The 26,508-nt window shown below is 42.6% G+C and overlaps 1 protein-coding gene across 4 annotated transcripts in view; it reads left to right on the forward strand.

The window, feature by feature from the left end:
- Positions 1-26,508, forward strand: part of Fyb2 (FYN binding protein 2) — a 116,814-nt gene that overhangs the window by 70,576 nt on the left and 19,730 nt on the right. For all 4 annotated transcript variants that reach the window (NM_001431228.1, NM_001431229.1, XM_087550533.1 and 1 more), the window contains 8 exon segments: positions 3,851-3,951; positions 10,588-10,622; positions 12,468-12,499; positions 13,285-13,387; positions 14,580-14,733; positions 22,282-22,396; positions 22,484-22,524; positions 25,919-25,982. In NM_001431228.1, coding sequence (NP_001418157.1) covers positions 3,851-3,951; positions 10,588-10,622; positions 12,468-12,499; positions 13,285-13,387; positions 14,580-14,733; positions 22,282-22,396; positions 22,484-22,524; positions 25,919-25,982 — 645 coding nt within the window.

Below are 26,508 nucleotides of genomic sequence, written 5' to 3' on the forward strand. Positions count from 1 at the left end.
TATGTTGTGCCTTCATTTTCATTAAATTCTAAGAAGTCTTTAATTTCTTTCTTTATTTCTTCCTTGAACAGGTTATCATTGAGTAGAGCATTGTTGAACTTCCATGTATATGTAGGTGTTCTTTCCTTATTGTTACTGAAGACCAGCCTTAGCCTGTGGTGGTCTGATAGGACCCATCAGATTATTTCTATCTTTCTATATCTGTTGAGGCCTGTTTTGTGACTGATTATATGGTAAATTTTGGAGAAAGTACCATGAGGTGGTGAGAAGAAGGTATATTCTTTTGTTTTAGGATAGAATATTCTATAAATATCTGTTAAGTCCATTTGGTTCATGACTTCTCTTAGTCTGTGTATGTCTCTGTTTGATTTCTGTTTCCATGATCTGTCCATTGATGAGAGTGGGGTGTTGAAATTTCCTACTATTATTGTGTGAGGTACAATGTGTGCTTTGGGCTTTAGTAAGGTTTCTTTTATGTATGTAGGTGCCCTTGTATTTGGAGCATAGATATTTAGAATTGAGAGTTCATCTTGGTGGATTTTTCCTTTGATGAATATGAAGTGTCCCTCCTTATCTTTTTTGATGACTTTTGGTTGAAAGTCGATTTTATTCGATACTAGAATGGCTACTCCAGCTTGCTTCTTCAGACCATTTAATTGGAAAATGGTTTTCCATCCTTTTACACTGAGATAGTGTCTGTCTTTGTCTCTGAGGTGTGTTTCCTGTAGGCAACAAAATGCTGGGTCCTTACTATGTATCTAGTTTGTTAATCTGTGTCTTTTTATTTGGGAATTGAGTCCATTGATACTAACAGATATTAAGGAATAGTGATTGTTGCTTCCTGTTATCTTCGTATTTGGAGAGGTGAGATTATGTTTCTGTGCTTGTCTTCTCTTTGTTTTGTTGCAAAACGATTAGTTTCTTGCTTTTTCTAGGGTGTAGCTTGCCTCCTTGTGTTGGGCTTTACCATTTATTATCCTTTATAGTGCTGGATTTGTAGAAAGATATTGTGTAAATTTGGTTTTGTCATGGAATATCTTGTTTTCTCCATCTATGTTAATTGAGAGTTTTGCTGGATACAGTAACCTGGGCTGGCATTTGTGTTCTCTTAGGGTCTGTATGATATCTATCTGTTCAGGATCTTCTGGCTTTCATAGTCTCTCATGAGAAGTCTGGTGTGATTCTGATAGGTCTGCCTTCATATGTTACTTGACCTTTTTCTCTTACTGCTTTTAATATTCTTTCTTTGTTTTGTGCATTTGGTGTTTTGACTATTATGTGACGGGAGGAGCTTCTTTCCTGGTCCAATCTATTTAGAGTTCTGTAGGCTTCTTGTATGTTTATGGGCATCTCTTTCTTTAGGTTAGGGAAGTTTACTTCTATGATTTTGTTGAAGATATGTACTGGCTCTTTAAGTTGGGAGTCTTCACTCTCTTCTATACCTATTATCCTTAGGTTTGATCTTCTCATTGAGTCCTGGATTTCCTGTATGTTTTGGGCTAGTAGCATTTTCTGTTTTACATTATCTTTGACAGTTGTGTTGATGTTTTCTATGGAATCTTCTGCTCCTGAGATTCTCTCTTCTATCTCATGTATTCTGTAGGTGATGCTTACATCTGTGACACCTGATCTCTTCCCTAGGTTTTCTATCTTCAGGGTTGTCTCCCTTTGTGCTTTCTTTATTGTTTCTATTTCCATTTTTAACTCCTGGGTGGTTTTGTTTATTTCCTTCTCCTGTTTTGTTGTTTTATCCAGTAGTTCTTTAAGGGATTTTTATGTTTCCTCTCTAATGGCTTCTAGTTGTTTACTTGTGTTGTCCTGTATTTCCTTAAAGGAGTTATTTATTACCTTCCTAAAGTCCTCTATCATCATGATAAAATGTGATTTTAAATCTAAATCTTGCCTTTCTGGTGTGTTTGGATATCCAGTGTTTGCTTTGGTGGGAGAATTGGACTCTAATGATGCCAAGTAGTCTTGGTTTCTGTTACTTGGGATCCTGCACTTGCCTCCCACCATCAGGTTGTTTCCTATGTTAGCTTGTCTTGCTATTTCTGACAGTGGCTTGACTGTCCTGTAGGCCTGTGTGTCAGGACTGCTGTAGACCTGTTTTCCTGTTTTCTTTCAGCCAGTTATGGGAACAGAATGTTCTGCTCTCAGGCGTGTAGTCGTTCCTGTCCACTGGCTTTCAGCTGTCCCTGTTGGCGGAACCAGAAAGGCCTGCCCCTACTTCTCCTGGGTCCCTGTGCACAGGGGGCACAGATGGCACAAGGTGTTTTCCTCTTGAGTCAGGAATGTGGGCAGAGAGTAGTCTCCTCTGGTTTCCCAGGAGTGTCTGACCCTCTGAAGGTCTAGCTCTCCCCCACACCGGATTTGGGCACAGGGAGCTGTTTGACCGGTTCAGTTCAGATCCGGGTTCAGTCTGGACCATGGGGCTCCTGCAGCTTGACTGCTCATATCTTCCTGTGTTGAGAGACACAGTTTCCTCTTGGGCCAGGGATGTGGGCAAAGGTGGGCAGAAGTGGCAGTCTCTCCTGTCCTGCAGTTTCAGGATTGCCCACACTTCTAGGTGATCAGCTCTCTCTCCCACAGGGTTTGGGAGCAGGGAGCTGTGGGCCAAGATCAGTGAGGTTCGGGCGCCAGCCAGGAAGTTTGCCTTTGTGTGTCCTGAGTCCACCAGGCAGGTCACTTGGAGCAGAAAAGTTGGTCTTACCTCTGGTCTTGGGCCTGAAATCGCTCCTCAGGGCTGACTTTCAGCTTTCCATGAGGGCAGCAACCAGAAGCTCAGGTATCTCCTTCTTTAAGTTAGAAAATTTTTTCTTTTATGATTTTTGTTGAAAACACTTTTTTTGTGTGTGTCTGACCTGCGTTTCTTTTCCTTCCTCTATTCCTATTATTCTTATATTGGGTTTTCTTATGATGTTCCATATTTCTTGGATGTTTTAAACCAGAATCTTTTTAGATTTAATATTATTTTCTTTGACAGAGGTATCCATTTCTTCACTGTCTGAGAATCTCTGTTGCATCCCTTGATTGTGTTGGCAAGGCCTCCGTCCAAGGTCCCCATTCAAGTTTCTAAACTTCATATCCAGATTTCCCCCAGGTTTCTTTATAAATTCCATTCCACTTTCAGGTCTTGAACTGTTTTATTCACTTCCTTCCTCTGCTTGTGTTTTTATGCCTTTCTTTAATGGATTTATTAATTTCCCTTTTAAGTACCCCTATCAGATTCATAAAGGCTATTTTAATGGCTTTCAGACATTTTCCAAGACTCAAAACCTATTGTTGTAGGGTCGCTGGGCTCTAGTGGAGGCATATTGTCCTGGCTAGTTTTGCTGTTTTTTGTTTTGTTTTGTTGTGTTTTCTGGCTTTTAGGCATCTGGGTTTGGGAAGATTATAATTCTTGATAGTGATATCTGATTGTGTTTTTTTGGGTGGGTGTTTTGTTACCCAGTTTCTGCTGCCCTCTCTGGTTCTTAGGAGGGTTGGGTAGCAAGAAATTTTTTGGTATCCCACTAGATATGGTCACTGGGGCTTCCAGGTAAACTGTGTTTCTAGGTATTGGAAGGTGACTCTTAGGAATGGGGATGGGCTAGGGAGATCTGAGGGGATCCACAGGAAGGAGGAGAAGGCATGGTGCTCTACCAGGATCTGCTTAGTCCCCTGGGAATGGGGACAAGGAGGAAAGAGAGGCTGTAGTAGGTGGTTTACTGTAAGGCTGGATATGAGATTTGAAGATTGGATTTAGAGGAGTGGAGGACAGGTGAAGATTTACAGTTAGCCTGCCAGCTTCCCTAGTTGGAGTCAAGAAGCATGTGATTTCAATGAACCCTTTTTCTTCCATTCTTCTCAGTGCAGAGTTGGAAGAAGCACATAATTATGACACAACAATTTCATATCTGAGACACTCTGGCAACTCCATTAACTTGTGTGCTGCAGGAGAAAGTGCTGAAGGTAAGTCTGCCAAGGCCAACTGATATTATAACCAGTGTGAGTAAAAGTGTGTCAAGATCATAGTTCCCCTACAGCCAGTGAGACATTAAGGTTATCACATTCATTCTGCTCTGCTGTCTTAACTTCCTTTTTATCTCTCCCATATCTACTCTCTTAACAATCTTATATACATCAGTCCAGTTGGGCATCAGCGCTGATCTACAACCTTAATACCTAACTCCTCTATGGTCCTCCTCCTTTCTCCTATTTCATTCCATCTCCAATAATTTTAACCGCTTTGCCCTTTGTATGTGTGTAGGAGGAAAACTCAAGATGCTGTGATTCAATGTTTCTCACTTGTCTTATGGAAACCTCACCTCTCACATCACATACCTAGTGTGTGGAGATGGAGACAACACATGATGATAATTAGGCTCTGTGGTCAATATAATTAAGAAAAGAGGGGTTATCTAGTAACTCATAGAGTCCGAACCTAAGTCCCTCAGCCTTTCATGATGCTCAGAAGGTTCATGAAACCTTCTGAAAAAGGAGATGCCCAGAGGAAAAGAATGAGAAGCAGAGACTCATAATATTACTGCAAGTTTCAAGGTCTTTGTTTTACTGACAGAATCATCCAGTTCTCTGTAGAAGCCATAAATATCAGCACTAGACTCAATACTAGGACTTACAGGGCCAGCACTATGGACTGCATTTCTCTACTAGGCCCTCTGTGCAGATGTTTGATGATTGAATGCTCCCACACTGCTAGAGACAGGAGACTGAAGATCAGAGAGGTTGAGCTGTACATGGTTACCCAAGTACTGTTGGTAGAACAGTAGTGTAAAACAGGCTCAGCCTGTCTGGACACACCATGCTCTGTCCATAAATCTAAGCTGCATCTGACTCAGGGGAGCTTATCTCCCTTATTCTAGAAGGCTCTTCTGGCTCAATTATTGCTGTACCAACATGAAGACTAGGTTCCAGGAAAGGAGTCCTGGAATATGTACTTAGAAAGTTTGTACTGACATTTCACTGTCCTTTTCCAGGAGTGAGAAGTTGAACAGCTACTAGAAAATTCTACTGGGCAATGTCTATTATCAGTGATGCTACCTTGAACACTTAAAATTTAGAAGCTAGATCCAGGCCTGGGATGAAGCCCTACAATTGGCTACTGATATCTGCCAGAGATGAAGGATTTTGTTGTTGTTTGCTTTTTGTTTTGTTTTCAATCCACTGCCCCTCCTACGATTGTAAGGTTCTAACAATCTAAAAGTCAGATGGTTGTCTTTGTGCCCTGATAAAGTTTGAATTGGGATAAATCAGATCACCTGTAAGAAACCAGGATTCTCCCCAAGGTAAAATACTAGCCATAGGAACAGAACAGGGCTTTGTACTTTCTAATGTTTGCACTGAACCCAAGAAATCTTACAGTACAGATTCTGATTCCATGGCTCTGGTATGGGGCCTTGGAGCTCCTTTTCTAACAAGTTCACCATTCATCTGATACTCCTGGTCTGTCCACTGTACTTTGATTAGAGATGCTAGGGCCACATGAAGGCAGAATTCTCACTCCTTAACTTTCTTCAAGACTAAAGGCTCACAGAGACAAGGGGAAGTTTCAGTCTGAGCCTACACCTTTTTTCTCTGGATCCCTGAGTTAACCTTACCCAAAATCTACCATTGTGGAAATGCCTCATCAGGATCCTGGTTAGGGATTCTCTGTTGGTCCATCTTCCTCATGACAAGCTGAGCTGCAGGGGAGGTCTATGGATGTCTTAGACATACAGGACTACTCGTGCTAGAGATGAAACTGAGGGTTGACTAGGGAAAGCTGGGAAAAATATTGTTCATTCACTCTGGGACACAAATTGGGCCTCATGGGACAACATTTCAGATACCTAAAGAAGGAATTGCTCACCTAAGCCTCTCTTCAGTCTTTTCTGAAGAGTCACTTCTTTGTCGTACTTCAGGAGTAATGCCATCAAGTAGAGTCAGAAAGGGCTCAGAAAATGAGACCTGGTCCAACTAAGAAACGACTGTGTAGAACAGCAGACCATCAGATGGGACAGGGTAGAGGTGGCTAAGACTACCTTTGTAGAAGGGCATCTTCGTAGTAGATAGGGATAGACCAGGTAAGACTTAAGAAACTGGAGATCTATGGTCAGTGGTCAGGAAGATTTCTGTGGTATGCCCTACCCCTTTACAAAGACCAATGGAATTGACAAATCTCTAGAAAGAGTGACTTAAAAAATTAACAATCTCAGGAATAAAATGAGGATCTCCTCACAGACCCTGTGGGTACCAAGCAATCAGGAAGCATTAGAAAGCACTGCACATCCATGAATTTGGCAACTTAGACAAAAGCAAAACAATCCTTCCTAAAGCACAGACTATCATGGATCACCCAAAATAATTTGATAACCTGTGACACTTAGGAATATCTGAACTTAGAACTTAAAGTGTCCACCCAAATAGGGGCTGAAGTTATGGCTCAGTGGGTAGAGCTTGCCATGCAAATATGAGAACTAGAGTTTTAATTCCCAGGGCAGGCGTGAAAGCTAGGAGGCATAGCTACTCCCTATAATCCCAGCATTTGGGAAGCAGAGATAGGAAGCCCTGGAGAATCAGTGAGTTCTGGGTTCAGTGAGACAGCCTGCCTCCGAAAGTAAAATGAAGAGCAGTTAAGGATACCCAACACTAAGCTCTGGCCTCCAAGTATACATGCACATCCCTAACACACATGGGAGTCCACATACATGTGAACGTAATATACATTTGCACATCTCCATTACACATGGTGTGTGCGTACATGATATATACATACATGTGTGAATATACATACCATATAAACAAGTTCCCCAAAGAGCATCTACACTCAGATGATTTCATTGAAACGTGCTTCCAAACACTTAAAGGTTTGATGTTTTTCACTGTCTTCAAGAATAGAGGCAAACCATTTCTGGCTCACCTCATGAAGTTAGCATAAGCCTGAGAGTAAGACTAAACCGACAGCAACCCGCATGTCAATGTCCTATCTGAGAGTGACTGTGAAGACACATAATAATTATTAAAGATATTAATAATAGAATTCAGCAAACATAAGTGCCCGTAGTTTGTTTCAGAGATGCAACACTGACTCAGTATCCATAGGTCAATCAATGAAACCCACCATAATGAAGGAATGAAGCAGTTAAATCACACAGTATATTCAGAAGGGACACTGGGAAAATAAGTGACAACTACAAGAAGCCTGCAGAACATGCTGCTTGATGGTAAAGGCCAACAATTTTCTCTCCAAAATCTGAAACAAAGCAATGTCCTCACTTACTGTGCTTACTCAGTGTAGAGCCAAGAGTTCTAACCAGTAAACAAGGAAATAAAAGGGCAAAGGAAGATAGCATCTTAATCTGCAGAAATTCCTAAGAGTTTACAAGAACCTACCAGAGCTACACCTCTACCCCCACCATCACTGCCCCACCCCCACCAATAACTACAATACAATGGTGTTTGAATGTTCTATTCCCGTGCACGTGGATGCTGATTTTGAAAAAGTACAATACCTTTAATGTTTTCTCCCCAGAAGATAAATACATAGACTTAAATTTGTCACAGCATGCATAGGATTTAAACGTTAAAGAGTAGAAAATTTGGATTAAACAAATTTAAATCTAATCCAAAAGAATGAAGGGACATATTGTGTTTGTGGATCAGAAGACTCAACGAGTAAAACTGACAGTTAAAAAAAAAAAAAAAAAAACATCAGTTGTCCCCAAGTGGCACACAGGCTTAAGGCAGTGCCTATGAAAATCCCAGCAAGGAGTTCTGTAGCTGTAGACAGGATTATGCTAAGATTCCTATGGAAATACAGAGGGACTTAAAATAGCTGCAGACAGTTTTGAGAAAGAAAACAGGAAGGATCAGGCACTTGACTCCAAGGCTGTGAACCACAGTGATCAAGATCGTGTGGCTTGGGTGGAGAGACACAGTATAGGAGAATGACGTTGAGAAACCAGAAACAGGAGGATACAAACACATCGAACAATTACTTATGAAGATGAAAGACAACTTGATGGAGACAGCCTTTTAACAAATGGTGGTAGAGTGGATAAGCGTCTCGAGGTTAAAAAAATGTGGAACCTAGCTCTCACACCTTTAAAATGTAAATGTTTCTCTCGCAAGAGCAAGAAGTCAAATTTCTTATTAAAAGGGAGTGAAGAAAAACAAAGTGAGACAGGGAGGGGAGGATACAGAAGTTAGTATCTGGCGGTTCAATCCCTTGAAACAAAGCCAGCAGTTTGGGGTGCATAGCACACAAGGTGCTCACCTTACAGAGCTCGATCTTGGATCACATGATTCAGGTTGTTCTGGAAACTACATAATTATCCACAGAGGTTATCAAGACCAGTGCTCTCTGACTAGTCTCTTGGATGCCCAGGAATTCTTGAGAGCTCGGGCCACCTTCAGACTATTAAGTTCTAAGCTGAAGAGCTACTGCTCTTGCGTGGCCTTGGGCAAGCTTCTTCACTTGCAGAGTATCAGTTTCCATATTGCTAAGTGTGACGATCAAAAGGAAAGGCACTGCCTACACTGTGAAGTTGTTGGCTATCTTTATTATTGAGTTATTTAATATTGATGATCCTCTTCTCACCTGATGTAAAAGGGAGACTTGTCTGAGATCATGTGGGAAATAGGGTCTCCAGAGCATGATGAATCTCTGCCGTTGGAAAGTGGCTGAGGAAAAACTCTTCTGGATTTTTCTCTTTCCCCACCACCCTGGAAAGCCAAGTCATAGAAGGAAAGTTAAAGAATCCTGCATAGAAACAGAGTCAGACTCCAAAGCTGTGGATCAAACACCATTGCCATTCCTAGTCCCTTGCTGACTCTTTTGGAGTACACCCCCCTTCTTTTATGTTTGAGATTAGAATCATCTCTCCCTGCCCCTTCCTTCCTCCTAACCCTCCCATCTGTCCATTCTTGCTCTTTCCCAAGCCTTATATTCGTCCCTTGGAGTAAGTCTGGATGCCAAAGCCTCCTATTGGAGAGACTTCACTTTGATAAAGCGTTGGTGTTATGAGGACATGTGTTAGCTGAGTTAGCTGAGTAGGTGATCTCTGCCTGCTCACTGGAGCAAGCATCCTCAGGGCGTCTGCAAGCCTTGGTTCTGTAGTTTTTAGACATAACATGCACTGATATTCTCCATGGTAGCCAAAGGGAAGCAAGTGCAATCACAATGTGTTAATTCTGTGAAAGACAGAAGACACGCACATGAAAGAGAAAATTATCTGTTTTAAAAAGTGGAAACAAGTCAACACTCAGAAGTGTCAAAACCTGTGTCATAAGCAGATTTGAATTTTTCTAGCTTAATGAGTGTTTGGCCAACACGTGTGCCCGAGACCCAGGAGATTAGAAGAGGCTCTTGGATCCCCTGAAACTGGAGATGCAGGCGGATCTGGGCTACCATGTGGGTACTGGGACTTGAACCTATGTCCTCTACAAAACCACAAGTGTTTTAACTGCTAAGCCATCTCTCCAGCCTCATAAACATATTTATCATTTCTTTTAAAAATGGTGAGTGTTAAACAAAAATTAAAATAAAGGGCATAAAACATTTCTCCTGAATACTCACTAAATATGAACTTCTGCAGTTACCTAAGCAAAGCTACATTATTAATCATGCATGCAGAATTTTAAGTCTAAGAAAACCTAAATTTTAGGGAAAATTAGGATTACATTTATTTTGTCAGTGGACTGTATGTTTACATTAAGGGCTGATCAATGCAGCATTTTTGATCAATTTCAGGCCAGTAGTAGAAGAAACAAACCAGAAACCCTGTCTGCTCCACACCTCCATCCACAGTTCAAAACTTTTATACATGATTGCTAAGCAAGAAGCAGTGAGAAGCAAGTTTCTGGAAAATCTGATACTTTTCATAAAGTCCAGTGTCTTCTGCTATCTGGGAAGTACTGATGGCCCAGCTTCACAGATAAACGGGCTCCTGGGACTTCATCTGAAACTCCCAGGAAGAAAGTGGCAGGACTCATCTCTGAAGCCAATTCTTATATTTTTAATAAGCCACCACTTAGATTTTTCAATAATTTGAGAAGTCATGATCTGGTTAACCATCGGGAAGGTCAGAAGACATTTATGTCCTCTCAGGTTCCTCTTTCAAGCTGAGTTTAAGAAAAAGGCACTTGGAATAGAACCTAGCAAATATCTGTTGAGTTGGACTCGGATTCCTGTTAGTCTGTCTCCCCAGCCCCCACCCCCACCCCAACACACCACACACACACACACACACACACACACCCCTCCCACATAACCCACCCACATACTCCCACCTTTCATATTTGTCTTCTAAGTGCTGCTACTGATTTTCAATGCTTTCTTTTAAGCAGGATGTAGGCATTTATTGACTAAAGCAGGAAACCCAAGGTAGGGTTTCTTAGGCTTTCATTGGTTATAAATTCCACTCTGGAAATCCCCATTGAATTCAAACCTTGAACCTTAGAATTTCCCTACCCCTGCAGAGCAGGTCCCAGATCAATGTTCTGAGGGGTGAGAAAACTGGACTTTGTGACCTTGTGAATTGTGTTAATCCTGAACACTGTGAGAGATGAGTGGATAAACTGACTGGAAATATCTTTTGTTTATTTTAGCCACTTATGAAATTGAGATTGAAGAACTCCAAAAGGTATTGCTTCTCCTGTCCTTACTGATGTGTGACTAAGAATACCACACTCCCACGGACGTGAGTCTAGGGTACTCTCCAGCAACATGAAAGATCCTTATTTGCAGCAGGCTTTCCCAGGCTCCCAGGTTGTCAGGATTCTGTACCCTGAACCTTTTGTGTAGAGTTAGAAGTTGTGTACTGAGGTGAGCAGACATGGCCTGAATTGATTCTTGGACCCTCCCTCATCTCCTGAGGTCTATGCCCATAGCTTTAATAACTGTCTCTTTCAGAGAGACACGTCCTTTAGGATAATGTCCAAATTTAAACATTTTATGCTTTCAAGAAAATAGCCAGAGTCAGGAAGGCATACTGGGAGATGATGTAGCAACCCAGTTGTGGCCCCCAATAGAATTGTACAGGCTTCAGTCAGATTTTGACTATGACCTTGAATGCTAGTTGCTATCCTAACCTGTGCAATGGAGAGAATAGAACACCGATATCTCGAGTCCTTGTGAGGGTTCATAGGGCAAGCCCTGAAGGAATGGTAGTTCAGAAGTACCTGGGACTCAGCATTCAGCTCTCCGAACAACCACTCTTCTGCAAATGGAGTATTCCACATGGAGACAGGAAGCATGTTTTACCACTGTGTCTGCCATAGCAAATGTTAAGTAAAGAGACCAGTTAGTCCTTCTTCAAACTGCAGAGAGCAGTAAGTCATATGAACTCTTGCTACAATGTCTGATGTGTAGTAGGTGCTTCCTGAGCACTTTTGTGGGATCAGTGAAGGATCCCACAATCCATGCTCAGTGGGAACATTTTGGATTTTTAAGCTGAGTGACCAGAGTTCTAATTTTATCTTCAGTCATGCTAAGCTGGCTGTAGGGCTCTGTGAGCACAGTTCATGTTCTTACAAGATGCCCTTGGATCCTTAGAGAAGGGCTGGTTACCTCATCTCAGAGCTCAGAGCTCTGTTTCCTGTGGTTGTCGTCTTGCCTGCCTCCTGTTTGCATGTTGAGTCCTTTGTTTGACCCGGAATTACATAGCAACATCCAATCCTCAAGATGGCCCTGGGAGTCAGCACCCCGATCCCAACGATAAATAATAACTTGAGAACTCAGAGCTATTAAGTAGACAGCAATTAATAAATCAGAGATATTAAGAAGAGTCTGTCTGACTTGTCTTTTGGTCCTGAATTCCCAGAGTTCTATAAAGAACCACTAGCCATTAGATGAAGGCCCGTGGGTCTCTCTTCCAAACACTGCCTGGTGTGCTTGGCATCCAGGCAGTCTGTCAGATCCTTATTTTCTGTCTTCTTAGGGGTTCTTGGCTAGAGTCCAAACAATTACTGACATCAGATGTGAGTCCAGTGATTAAGGGGAAGGGAGTTTGTATTATGTTGTTATCACTGGGGCATAATCTTAACGAAACCAAATCTCTGCCACATAGCAGTGGAGTTTTGATCAGAGAGCATGAAGCTAGGATTCGGTCCAAGCAAGATTCACACACTGACCTACGTCAGTTTTGGCAACTGAGCTGCCCAGATGCCACAGGTTGTGCCCTCCCAGGATGTGGACACTCTTATTCTTCACAGTCATGCCTGGAAAGGGATGCAGAGACAATGGTCCAAGCCGTTTTATCTGCTATAACTTACACACGCTGTGCATTCAGAAATGTGGGTCTCTCTTCTGCTTTGGCTTCAGTCCCACCAGAAAGGTTCATGAAACTTTCTGTGGCCATTGTCTACTTTCGCCATGTTCTTAAGACTTACTTCCCATTGGATGAAGTCACCTGATGATCTATAACCAACAACAGAGCCTGCTTTGGGTAAACGCACAAAAATGACTGCTTTCTTTTTTTTGTTTTTAGCCTCAGAGGGGTATTCTCCTTCCAGAACTGAGGTAAGTTTTATCTGCAAACCGAAAGCACAGTCTAGTCACTGATGACTCACTGCTGAACTCATTTTCTTGCTATGGGCTGGCCATGGTCCCAGTGCATAAACTGGTTCTGTCCCCTGGCACCATGTAAGGTACCCAGTGCACAGCAGGTTCTCAGTGACCCCGCCTGGCCTTCCTTGCCATTGTCGTCTTAGCTCATACTATACTCATGCAGCAAACTGGAGCTGACAAAACAGCGAGGAGGTAAGAGAAGATAGATCCATAGGCAACATGCAGTGATCTAAAACACTGGAGACAACATGACTGCTTGAGGGTATCAGTGGCGGACTCTCAAGTATTGTGACTTAGACAAAAGAGATCTTGGGTTTGTTAGCAATGTAAGACGCCAATGGCATGTTTGGGAAAACTAAATAGCTAATAAAAAGGGAGACACACTCAAATAGGCTGGTGTGTTGGGGAAAACCGAGAAGCTAAATCCAAACAGAAGTGGAGGAAAGGAACAAAGAGATATGGAATTGGAAAGGAAGAAGCCTGGCATAGCACAAGAGACTTAGATTGCATCTTAGAGGTACTGGAGAATGAAAAGATTTAAGCAAGAGTTAGCACTCAACTCATACTGGTTGGAATAGGCGGAAGCTATCTGTCACGGGAGCTATCTGTCTGACTCGTTTGGTCCTAGCTCCTCATCTGAAAGGAAAATTCACTGTTCTCAGGCATCTCATTAGGACTGGGCTAATCTACCATCTACAGTCAAGACCTTACTTCTCCTTGGTATCCTCCTATTACAGTCCTAGACCTAAAGATGGAGAAAACACCACAAGGGAAAAGGAGCCATGTGCATCAGAACCTCCAAAGCCAGGGAAGGTGTCGTACCCTAAGCATCCTTCCAAGGTATCTGTGTCCTAGGGCTCCTGATGTTCAACCATGTGATCTGCCTTAAGTATGTATCTGATCAGTATCATTCACTGCTTGTCTGTCAAAAGTAAGAACTAAAATCCAAACTCCTTGATTTGTATGTAACACCACTCAGAATTCAGCCACCGCCCATCCCGCTTTCAGCCTCATCTCATCTTCCTCATCTATTTCTTCCCCCTTTCCTTTGGCTTAGTTCTCACTACAGCTTCCACCCAACCCTCCTAGGCCTCTGACACTTCTCCATTCTTTGCTCATTCTGATGAATCTGCCAGACATTCCTTTCCCCTTCGATCTGTCTCCTACCTACATTTTACAAGATAGGCTTGAACGCATTCTGCTTTTGGAAGATTTCCTGAACTCAATCTCCCAGTGAAAAAGACAAATCTCTCCATCCTCTGTTTCCAGGGCTGTGAACCCTTCCATAAGTAATATCACATTGACCCTAATTTCTCATGAATGTGCACCATGACCTGTATTTGAGATGCTCAGTCAACTGTCTGGGCTACTACCAGAGCTTCCCATGCTATCTTATATTCAGTACAGGTCTCATAGGTCAGAAAATGGAGACTTGGGAAGGGACACAGGTAGTGGATAGAAAGAGAAATGTCAGGTAAACTGTAGGGAAGGAAGGAGAAGTAACCAACAGCTTCCTTATAGGTGATGAGAACAGGGATGGAGGGCTAAGCCCTCCCTCAGTAGATTACTAATAGTGTGGTCCATCATCAGTTATTTGACCTGCCTAGATGCTTTATCAAGAGGACTAACAGCGGGGTTGGAGATTTAGCTCAGTGGTAGAGCGCTTGCCTAGCAAGCGCAAGGCCCTGGGTTCGATCCCCAGCTCCGAAAAAAAGAAAAAAGAAAAAGAAAAAAGAGGACTAATGGCATTTTTTTTCTCATGGGATGCTATGACGATTGACATAGAAGGAAGAGCCTGACGTAGAGCTAGCACTCTTGAGGGCCTACCTCTGTGGGACTCATTAGCACTCAGAAATAAATGAAGGGCATGGTGTGTACTCTAAGAAGACATGGGGTCTGGTAAGAGAGCACTCAACAGCTAGTAATAATAAGACGTGTTCCCACTGAGGAGAACATCCTGAAGACCAGGTTGCGTGAGCAAGGAGCTGAGGTGGCAATCAGCCCTAGCAGTGCTCTCCTTGCATGTGTTTAGATTGCTGTCTGCGAAGGGACTCCAGGAAAAACGCAGATGTCTGGAGTCCAGGAGAACAGAAGGAGTATGCCAGCTGGAAACCAGCAAGCCATTATCGACATCATTCAGAGCAGGCACGTCCAGGAGGATGCGATGCTGACTAGGCATTCCCAGGGTAAGAGTAAGTTGCATTTCCCCTGGGCTCTCATTACCACCAAACTGTTTTAAAGGGAATTGTGGCTGAGATCATAATTTACTTATGGATATATAAAGGACATTTATTATGTACCTAGTAACTCACCTGGAAAGGCTATCTCCCCAGAGCAGTGGAAAGATCACTAGATTTAGAGGCAAAGGGCTTGAGTTCAAGTCTACACATAAGTGAACTTAAGGGTTGTATGGTTAGTTCGTATTCCAGTAGTCCAGTAGTTCAATTTCTCTGTTACAAGGGGAATCTGAACATGAACTTCACAGGAATGTAATGAGGACCAGCTCCAACAGCATGTCATATGACAGTCTTGCTCTTTTCTTGTCTACCGTCTGACCCCTGCTCTCACCATTGACAAGCGGATGTATCACTAAGTGGCCATTTCAGCTGCATTTCAAAATTCTTGAGTATAAACAACAATAATTAAATCATACTTTGTTAAACCACATACATAAAAGGGGCTCACTTGGCAGAAATTCTAGGCTTGGTTTGATCCAGGAGTACAGATAATACCACAAGGACAAAGTATCCTGAGTTCTCCTCTGAGGTAACTCTATTTTTCAGGCAGAGTTGGTTTCTGTTCCGTCAAGCTGGCAGCAAGCAGTGAGAGTTACAACCTATTCTCTGATAAGCCCCAAAGGAAAACTAGTAATTTTTGTCTCTCAAAATTGATTTGATTGGATCATGTGCCCTCTCAATTTAAAAAAATGCGATGCCCTGATGGAACCTGACTGTGTCATACATGGAGCTAGGGGTGGATAGATTAATTTCTACCAAACAACATACCATCTGTCTTGGTGACTTTTCTGTTGTTGAGAAGAGACACCATAATCAAGATAACTTAGATTTCATGACCATCTTGTCAGGAAACATGGCAGCAGACAGGCAGGTATGGTGCTGAAGCAGTGGCTGAGAGCTTGTGTCTCATCCATAAGCACAAGGCATGTGAAGAAGAACTAATGGGGGATAGTATGAGCTTCATTAAAGTCCACCCCAGTGATACACCTCCTCCAACAAGGCCACACCTCCTAATTCTTCTCAAATAGTTCTACTAATGTGGGACCAAGTATTCAGATACAATGAGTTTATGTGGGCCATTCTCATTCAAACCAAGACTTCATCACATGGAAGGAAAACAGGACAGCTGTTGTCAGGAGAATGAGAGTAGATGTTTCATGGATGAGGAAATGCACACTGAATGAAGCACACTGGGTCATTATAAAGCCATGGATGTGATGTATACTGCCAGACTAGAATGAATTCAATGATCAAAAGGATGATCCTTGACATTTACTCTAGGCTCATGGGCTTTACCTATGCCACACGTATGCCCCCTGCATACTCTCTGCCCTGGAGGAATGATTTCAGACAGGTCATATGCTTTGATGGCCTTAAATTTTGACTTGATCTCTTTCCTCCACCTAGAATGTTTTATGTCCACTCTCTTATCTTACTGTGTCCTACTCATCTCTACAAACTCATCCTTGAAGTCACTTCTGGAGTTTACCTTAGCTTCACCTCATTTTTCCCTTAGCCCAAATATTAATTTATTTTATCCTGAAAAGACTTAGACAAACTAGGATCTATTTCTTAAATCATACAAATAAAAGAGGTGGTGGTAAATCACAGAGTGAAGATTATATATATATATATATATATATTATATATATTACATTAGTTACTTTGTGGTTGTGATTAAACCATGTCTACAGCAACTTAAAGCTGGCATTTATTTGGGCTAATACTTTCTGAGGGATAATAGTCCCTCACAGCTAGGAGACACAGTAGCCAGTAGCAAGCATGGTGACAGAAAATGCAGAAACTCACATCTTCAACGGCAAGCAGAAACTGTAAGTAGGGCAAGGCTGTGTTTAGTCTCAAAGTCCACACCCTAGTAATATATTTCCCTTTGTAAGTCTGCACCACCTAACTGTCCCCAAATAGTGCTACTAACTGGGAACCAACCTAGTGTTCAAATATGAGCCTGTGGGGGCCATTTCTCATCTAAACCACTGTACATGTTCACAAGTTTAACAAAGGACTCATAAAGGGAATAAATAAATCTTTTATATAGACATTTTTTCATTCACAAAATATAAAGCAGAAACTAACCATGTTTAAAAAAAGAATGGTAGATATTGAAATTGAAAAAATATTTGAACTAGCAGTTGATCATAGGGGAAAGAGGGCCTCCAAAAGGTGAATATGCACTAAGAACCCAAGGTCATTGACTCTCCACTGCAAGTGGAACTGTAAGTGAAGAGCATTTACCATAGCATCTTCAACAAAAAAAGACTAAAAACATTCAGTGTTGGTGAAGATATGGACTAGGTCGAATGCTCCTATTCTGAGGAGAGTGTAAGCTAGGATCAACACCTTGGAAACATTTGTGAATGTTAAAAGCAAACACATGTACTTTCAGTCTCTAGACATCCCAGGATACACATATCCCAGGTGGAAATATGTATTTAATTCACAAAAATATACAAATTGTTTACACCAGAACTTTATAGTAGTCTCTGACTAGAACTTGTCCAATAAGGAGTAGAATGGAAGGCTGGAAAAGACAGCATCCTGAAAGTCCAGCACTAGGGACACGGAGGTAGAAGGATGAAGGTCTGAGGCAGCTTGACCACATAGTGAAGACTGTGCTTTTCTTTCTAAATGATTTACTTTTTATTTTATGTACATTAGTGTTTTGCCTGCATGTTGTCCGTCAAGTTCTCTGGAATTGGAGTTACAGACAGTTGTGAGCTACCATGTGTGGGCGCTGGGAATTGAACCTTGGTCCTCTGGAAGAGCAGCCAGTGCTCCCAACCATTGAGCCATCTCTCCAGCCTCAGGGCTATGTCTGATGGGGAAAAAGGCAATAACAACAATGAAAAGAGTAGACAAATACATCATATCCTGTTCACACAACAGAACAGAAAATGCAGTCCTAGTAATGGTCACATTGCAACTATCAGCAGCAACCTGGAAGAAATCTCTCAGCATAATGCAGAATGCAAGTGTGCAACACCAGGAGTGCAAACTGCATTGCTGCGTGAATACAAACGTCAAAAGCAGGCAGAATGGACCTAATGGATGGGAGTCAGACCGTGGTTACCCAGAAGTAGGGAATGGTGTGGGTGCAGCTGGCTCTTCATCTGCACCTATGAAGATGCTCAGGTTAAGACAATCCTTGGTCAGTAGTCTGGTGATGTATTCCCCCATATCATGGCTGTCCTTAAACCTTACAACATTCCTAGGGATGCCGTTGAGCTGTACTGTGTTGCCCAGCATGTACAGGACTCTGGGTTTGATCCACAGCACTAAAGTCTAAGGACCAACAGACAAGCGAAGAATATGAAAGCAAAAAAATAGTAAAAGGTTTTTAAAAACACAAACATAACATATACACCCTCTAAAATGAGAAAATGAAAAATATCAGAGAAGAAAACCTTGGTTAAATCAAGAAAGAGGAAGATTTAAAAAGCAGAGAAAAATTTTAAAATATGTTATAAGATAGAAGGATACAGACATTTCAATATCAGTAAAGGCTGGGTATGTTTGCTTTAAAAATGCATTGGAATTGTTCAAAATTTAAATATTTGAGTGTCTTTTACAGGTCCTATACTCTGGGTGTGGGGATTTAGCAGTAAAAGAAACAACAACAACAAAAAAAATCTCTTCTTCATGAACATGGGACTGAAGGTCCTGTCTTTCATACTGTACAAAACTCAATTCAAAGTGGATCAAAGATCTTACTGTAACTACTAGAACCCAGGAAGTCATGAGAAAGACGCCTGGGAAAACTTTAGAAATATAGAGATAAGCAACTAGTTCCATAAAATAATTGCCACAGATGAGACTATGCAAATGTGAAAGCTTCCAATGGCAAAGCAAACAGCAGACCACACAGAGGGCGACAGAACAAGTGAAGATCGTCGCCAGCTATGATGGACTACTAATATAGAGAATGTATAAAAGTTTAAAATTCAACACTGAAAAATCAAATAATCCAACCAAGAAATGGCACATGAACACAACGGGGTCTGCTCAAAAGACATATAAAACATATTACATGGAAAAACATTCAACATCCTCAACCATCAAAGAAATGTAGGTCAAATCCATGTTTAGAGCCCATCTTACCCAGTCAGAATGGCCATCACAACTAAACAAAGTCTAGAGAGAATGTTGGAGGAGGGGGCTCAACCACTGCCGGTGAGAATGTGAATTAGAGCAGGTGCTATGGACAGTGGTATGACCAAAACTTTCCAAAAGCTAAAGTGGAACAGCCACATGACACAGCTATACCAGGGATGGCTCTGTGCAGATGCGGCTCTAAGTCAGCCCACCCTTGTTTATCAGAGCACTGCTTAAAACAGGCAATTTATAGAGTCACCATCAACAAATGAATGTCTAAAGAAAATGGAACAGAGAGGGCGGGGGAGGGGAAGGTGTTGGAGAGTGAGGGAACGAAGGAGGAGGAGGAAGAGAGTGCTTGTGTTATGAAGAATGAGAAGGCTGGGAGACAGGGAGGTGGATCCATTAGTAAAGATCTTGCCTTGAGAACTCAAGTTCGGATGTTATAACCTGTGTGTGAACAAGCAAACAGAAACCACAGCAGGCATGGTAGTGTGCTTTATAATTCCAGCCCTGCAGACAGGAGCACCCAAGGTCCCTGGGGCTCACCAGCCAGCTCAGTAAGTTCCAGGCCAGTGAGAAAGCCTGTCTCAAAAAACAACACCCACATTTGACCACTGGCTTCCACACATGCATACACACTTAACAGAATGGAAGAATGAAGCTATCATTCATACCAAAATGGATGCAACTGGAGAGGGACTGCGGACAGGCTCAGAAAGATTTAATCATGTTTTCTCTCTCATGCGGAAAGATACTCACAAGGAAGACAGAAGGGTCCGTGTGGAGGGAGACATAGGTAAAACCAAGATGATGGGGTAAACAGGATCAAAGTGTATAAGCTGACTGTGCGAGCATGCCACAGTGAAGTACATTCTTTCTACAATTAATGTCGATTGATAAAGAGTCCCTGTCCCCATAGGGGTTACTTTCTGATCAAATGCAGCAGACAATACATAAACAATAAAATGCTCTTCTGTGAAATGGAGGTAAATAAGTCAAGAAGGGAAAGAAAAGGAGGTCATGGACATTAGAACTTGAGTGTGACTGTGGTTAGCTTCAAAGACCTCAGGTATATACAGAAAGGATAGTTCATGCTGCACGTCTACATGTTTAGAGACACTGGAGATGCACCTCTGGGCACGTCCATGGGGGAATTTCCTGAGAGATTTAGCTGGAGAGGCTAGATGCATTCTGCGTGTGGGGCTCACCATCCCACATGCTAGAGTTCTGGACTGGATGAAAACAGAAAAAAAGGAGAGAAAGTGAACTAGTCACTGCGTTGGTCTCTCTTGGCTGCCTGAAGGTAGAGGCAGGGTGACGAGCCACCTCACGCCCCTGCTGCCATGGCTTCCCCTGCCGTGACGGACAGGAGCCAAATTACACTCATTTTTCCTTAAGATGCGTCCGTCGGGGGTTTTAGCAAAGCAGTAAGAATAGCGGAGGGATGTGTGTATCTGACGCAAGAATATTATAGGGCAAGGAGAACAGGAAGCAAATACCTCCAGGCCAGAGCTGATCATCGGTGTTGGTGGAATATAAAATCTTGTGGTTGGCACAGAGAAGAGAGAGGTGGAGATGGAAGACAGAGAGCTTTGGTCTTTGTTCTCAGTAAGACTTTCCAAACCATTCAGAGCTTCGAGCACACACTAAAAGTCATGATCAGAGTCGGCATGGGAGATACAGAAGAAAAGAATCAAGGATGTCTCCAGCACTTGGCGCCTGATGAGCCTGAGGAACAGAAAGGATACATTCGAGTTTTCAGAAGCAGGGTAGATTTAATGACTAGCAAGTTCTTTCAAAGAAATCATGAGATGGGTTTGCAATCCAGTATACCTAGGACAACCCAGTGGAAGAAACATGAAGGATTTTGGTGGATTTGGAATTCACTGATCTGTTCCTTAAAGACATACATCTGCAAATTTTGTTTCTACGAAGATTCCATGGTGTGCTTCATAATTCAAGAAGAAAAATTAAGAAAGGCGATAAGGGAGTTGGAGAGATACCTCAGTGGTTAAGGGCATTTGATATCTTAGAGGATCTATGTTTGCTTCCCAGAATCCACATGGTAGCTCACAGTCACCCGTAATTCCAATTCTGTGGAATCCAGCCCCCTCTTCTGGCCTCTGAAGGCACCTGGTATACACGTGATATACTTACATACATGTATACATACACTCAGACCCTTAAAGCAGAACAAGTACATTTTTGAAAAAGAAAGAAAAAGTACCTGACTATGTGCTTAGCGTATTTATTTATTTATTTATTTATTTATTTATTTATTTATTTTGCTGGAACCATTCTGATAACTTCTTCAGAAAAAGTAAGCTCCTTCCTCTGGGAACGGACACTCTCTGAAACAGTTTGGGGGTCACGCACTTCTTGCAGCAGGATACAATCTTCTCATTTGGTTCATTTAATTAATAGCTACAAGTCACTTCGCGAATATCTTTAGATACACTTCTTACGATAAGTGGCTCATGTCTGAAATGAAAATAGCTCTGAGTCACCCACAGCCTAAATGTGAAGCTGCACCAACTGATGAGGAGGTGAGACTTACGGCTGGTTTACAAGTTTACAGCTGAGAAATACCTGCATTTATCAGGCTGGCTCCCTGTACAAACAATCCCTACAGACTTTTCAGATTGGTGTGTTTCCTTGTGGTTGATTCTGTCTTTAACAGGACACTTGACATGTATTCAATGAGCTTACTTAAGAATCTTTAAGAAAAAACAAAACAAAACAAAAAGACACCAACAGATTAGAAGCCGCCATTTTGATGGTAGAGAAAAGCTCCAGGGCTGAAGGACTTCAGCACAGAAGGTCAGAAGAGGCATTTCACTGGGGAAGAGCTTTGGTTTCCCAGGGAATTAGCACTCATTGAGCTTATACACTGTCCTTGCACAGTTACGTTGTCAATTTCACTGCAGTGACTAAAGAGACAGCAGGAGAAAGGAGGGGTTGGGTTTGACTTACAGTTTTACAGGTCTTACTCCATAGTCCTTGGCTCTGCTACTTTTAGGTCTGTGGTAGGACAGAGCATCGTAGTGTGGAAGCATGTGGAGGAGGAAGTGGATCATGGTGGACAGGAAGCAGAGGAAAGAAGGGACAAGGGACAGCCTCTAACGGGTGCCCCTTACTGACCTAATTCCTCTAACCAGGCTCTACCTCCTGACGTTTCAGACCCTAACAAAACAGCATCTCTCTTGAGGACAGAGCATTGCACACCTGAGCCTGGGGTGGGGGCACCTCTTGCTCAAATCAGCACATGCCAAGGTGGCAATCCAGCTTGATCCTGCCTTTTCCCGCTGTTGCTCCATTGCCAGCGATGAGGGCAGATGTGTCCCTAAAAGCCAATGACAACTGTCTTGGGGATTTCCCTTACAGGTGGATATGTGGAGGCTTTGGGGGTGACAAAGGAAACGCCCAGTCCAAGCACCGTTAGGTCAAGCTCCTCTTCGGAGAAGACGTATGATGATGTGGAGTGCTCCAGAGAGGACATGTAAGTACATTCTGCCCTTCAGGGGGACGCATTCCGTGGGGCCGCGGACGTGCAGTAGGCGAATGATCTTTATATCTTTCTCCACAGACAAAAGTGGGACTTCTCCAGCTCATTCACCTCAGACAGTGGTGAGTACTGGTTGGAAAAGCAGGGTACTTCTGAGGCTGAGCGGAGACCACAGCCGTTTATTTGGGCACATTTTCCGCGATTAGAAACTGGGTGGTGTGACTGTAAGCTTGGAGCATGCGCTTAGAGGAGGGAGTAGTATTCTTGTGGCCAAAAGTAATTTCACACGAAACAGCTCTCTTTGGGCTGTCTTCATAGCACAAGTCTGAGAAGTGATGTGCAATTTTATTTAAAATATCATCATGGCTTCCTAAAATAGATTTTAATTATGTGTATGTAGGGGCTGTATGTGCCTACCTGTTGGAGTCTCTGAAGCTGGAGTTTCAGGCATTTTATTAGCCAGCTGATATGAGTGTGGAAACCAAACTTAGATCCTCTATGATCAAAGTATGTAGCCCCAACTTCCCAGTGCTTTTAATAGCAATAGCAATATGGCCTAATGGCTTTGAATGGCCTGGTGTCTCCCCAGCATTTGTGTGAGTCCATCTATGTCCCACACCACATTCAGGTTTCCCTTGAGAGGCTTCCATGTTGACTCTTCTCTGCTTCTGCAAATGCCAACCAAAATGTGTTTGCAGATGCCCATCCCCAATTAAAGGGACACGGTCCTTCTCGGGATACCTTAAGTGGCCCCACCCTCAATTGAAGTGACCCTGGCCTTCCTGGGTTACCCTCAATGGCTTTTGTCACCCTTGTTTCATTTTCATTCTTGACACTTTCACACACTTCCATGAAGAATTTTAGCTGTTTTCACACTCTTATCCTCCTCCCTCCCCCACTAAAACTTTTCTCCCCTTCAAGTCCCTTCCACTTCCATGTTTCCTTTGTGTGTGTGCACCGCTGGATTTGGGTTTCTTGCCAGAGCCCGGGTGTGAAGTCACGAGAACAAGGTTGTTCATCCGTGGTTATGCCATGAAGAAAACAGCAAACCCTCCCTGCAGAACTGTCTAGTAGTCCACCAGGGAAGTGGACTATCCTGCAGGTCCCTCTGTCCTTGATGAGATACCATGGGTCCACTCTTATGCAGATGTGTGGTGATAACCACTGCTGTAGTTACTTGTGCAATGGCCGTGTCACATCCAGAAGATGCCTTTGGGGGGGTACATCTCTTACACTATTTCAGTGCTCTTACCCACAGTGCTCCCCAAGCATTGTAGGCAGTGATTCAGTGGCCTCATTAGAGCCAAGCCCTCCACTACACTAACTTTTGGCCAGCTATGGACTTTACACCGTGAACTACCTATTCCTATAGTGTCTCTGATTATAGCTGAGTGCCGTTCTAATCTGCAGATCTAAGCTCAAGGTCTAGACAGCAGTTTGAGAACATGATCACTTAGCAGTAACAACAACAACAACAACAACAGCAACAACAACAACAACAACAGCTAGTGGGGCTGGAGATGGCTCAGTGGTTCAGAGAACTTGTTGCACTGCCAGAGAACCCATGTTCAATTCCCAACACCCATCTGGCAGCTCACAACCACCTGTAACTCTAATTCCAGGCTCTCTCATGCCCTCTCCTGGCCTTCATGGGTACTAGGCACACATGTAATGTACAGTAATATATGAAGGAAAAATACACATAAAGTAATAGTTTAAAAAAAACAATAACAGCAGTTTCCCCTTGGGTTTATGAGCCCCTCCCCAGGCCCCATGCATCTACTCTTTACCAGGTTTACAGAACCAGACATGAGTTTCTTCTTGAGAAGTGGGCATCAAAACCAATCAGAAAGTGAAAAGTTACCACCATACCGTCCATGCCACTACTAAACCAGAGGGTGTGTCAGGCCCGGCAAGGCATGTTGTAGCTTACAGATCCACAGCTGGAGAACACTATTGATGACTTTCCCCCATCGGTAGGCAGCAGAGCTCCTTCTGGCACCATGAAGCTAGACAGCAATGAGGAAGTATCTCTCTCAGCTTTAGCTTGATTTTTCTGTCACGAAATGGTGTATGATGTCTTTGGGAATGGAGTCTTACCATCAGTTCCGCTGGGCAACCTAGAACAAAGAAAGCACCTTGTACTGTGCTGGGAACTCTGAGGTATCTCATATCTGGTGCTGATATTTCTGTTTAATAGCCAGAGCTCCTGAGAAAAGCATTACCTACCCATACAGGGTGTCTTAGTTACTGTTCTATTGCTTTGAAGAGATGCCATGACCAAGACAATTCTCATAAAAGAAAGCATTTAATTGGGGACTTGCTTACAGTTTCAGAGAGTTAGTCCTTGATCATCATGGCAGGAAGCAAACAGGCATGGCACTGAAGCTGGAGCTTTATACTCTAGATCCAAAGGCAGTTGGAAAAAGGAGAGGAGGAAGGAGAGGGAGAAATGGGGGGAGGGGGGTAGAGAGTGGAGAGAGAGAGAGAGAGAAATTGAGACAGAGATAGCGACTGGGGTGGGGCAGGGGAGAATGAAACTGGCATGGCATTTTGAAACCTCAAAGTCCACTCCTAATGATACATCTCCTTCCCGAACAGTTCCACTCCTTGGTGAGTAAGCATTCAAGTATATGAGCCTCTGGGGCTATTCTAAAACCTCTATAGAGGATGCCTCCATTCAAACTTTGTTTTTAGGTAGTATTTTCTAATGAAATAGCAGGAGGGAGAAGAGACTAATCAAATACTATTCCAGGCTCCCTCCTTAGAATCCAGAAATTTGACATGTAGAAACAACCTCAGAGAACATTAAATCTAATACCTTTTAATGAGAGAACAGAGGTACAGAAAAGCTCAAGAACTCTGCATGCGCACTGTGTTCCAGTCAAGTTTGAAACCTTAATATTTATTCCTTGAATCCAGTACTGTTTCCTTTAGACTCAGTTTCCAGGCTACACTCAGCGCCCTTCTATGTGTATTAAGCATTTTGTGTTACATTGGTGCAAAGGAAGACATTCTTCACCATACATGGGTGCCCTTTCTTTCCCAGCATTTAGCATGCTGTTCCTCACTAACCATGGGAAGGAGGGAGAATAAAAGGATCTGTTGAGAAATAGCTTTCTTTGGCTGACCCAGATCCCACATGGAATCAGAGGCAGAAGATAGATCTAATTCTTCTCATTTGTACAAACCTTTATATAAATTTATGAATTCATGCTTATGAAACTTGCATAATTTCGACAAAACCACTTAACTAAATAAAGATGAGGGACTGGAGAGATGGCTCAGTGGTTAAGAGCACTGACTGCTCTTCCAGAGGTCCTGAGTTCAATCCCGAGCAACCACATGGTGGCTCACAACCATCTGTAATGGGATCCGATGCCCTCTTCTGGTGTGTCTGAATTTACAGTGTACTCATATACATAAAATAAATAAATATATCTTTAAAAAAATAAAGTTGAAAGTGCCTGGCAGCTCCTAGGTATTCATTCATGTGTGTGTGTGTTTTAATTTCAGAAGAAAATAGTGAAGAAACGTATGAAGATATCTACAGAGCAAAGACTAGTGACCCCAAAACAGAGTGAGTGTCTTTCTCAGATTGTGGGCTCAAGGTATTTCCTGTCTATCTAGTAAACCAGGATTTAAGACATGGCCCCATTTCCCACCACCATTGCTGGGGGAGACTACAGAGGGGTGATAAGCTATGAAATACTACACTGTCAATCGTCAGCATATTCATTACTGTGTACAACCACACGCCATAATATTAAAGATTCATTGCTTTCTCCTTTGAGCAAAATGTCCGCTTTCTGGAGTAGAGAACTTTTATATGATGTGGTAAGAAGTAGTTGAGACAAGGAAAGTAAATAACGATAGACTTTGCTTTGACTTTCTAGTTGGTTTCCCAGGAACAAAGCAATAAGTTTAACTAAGCCCTTGTCTTTGTGAGTCAATCAGACAGACTCTGGGATTTACCCGCTGGCATTGCAAACGACATTTGTTTGTTCAAATGAGCAGCACTGGTCAAGTTTAATTATAAACAGCAAGAAAAAGAAAATAGTATGTTCTAACAGTGATGAGTCTGGGGATGAAGGGCACAGTGGTCT

The sequence above is a fragment of the Rattus norvegicus genome, chromosome 5, assembly GCF_021556685.1.
Source record: "Rattus norvegicus strain SHRSP/BbbUtx chromosome 5, alternate assembly SHRSP_T2T, whole genome shotgun sequence".
In the NCBI taxonomy this organism is placed as follows: domain Eukaryota; kingdom Metazoa; phylum Chordata; class Mammalia; order Rodentia; family Muridae; genus Rattus; species Rattus norvegicus.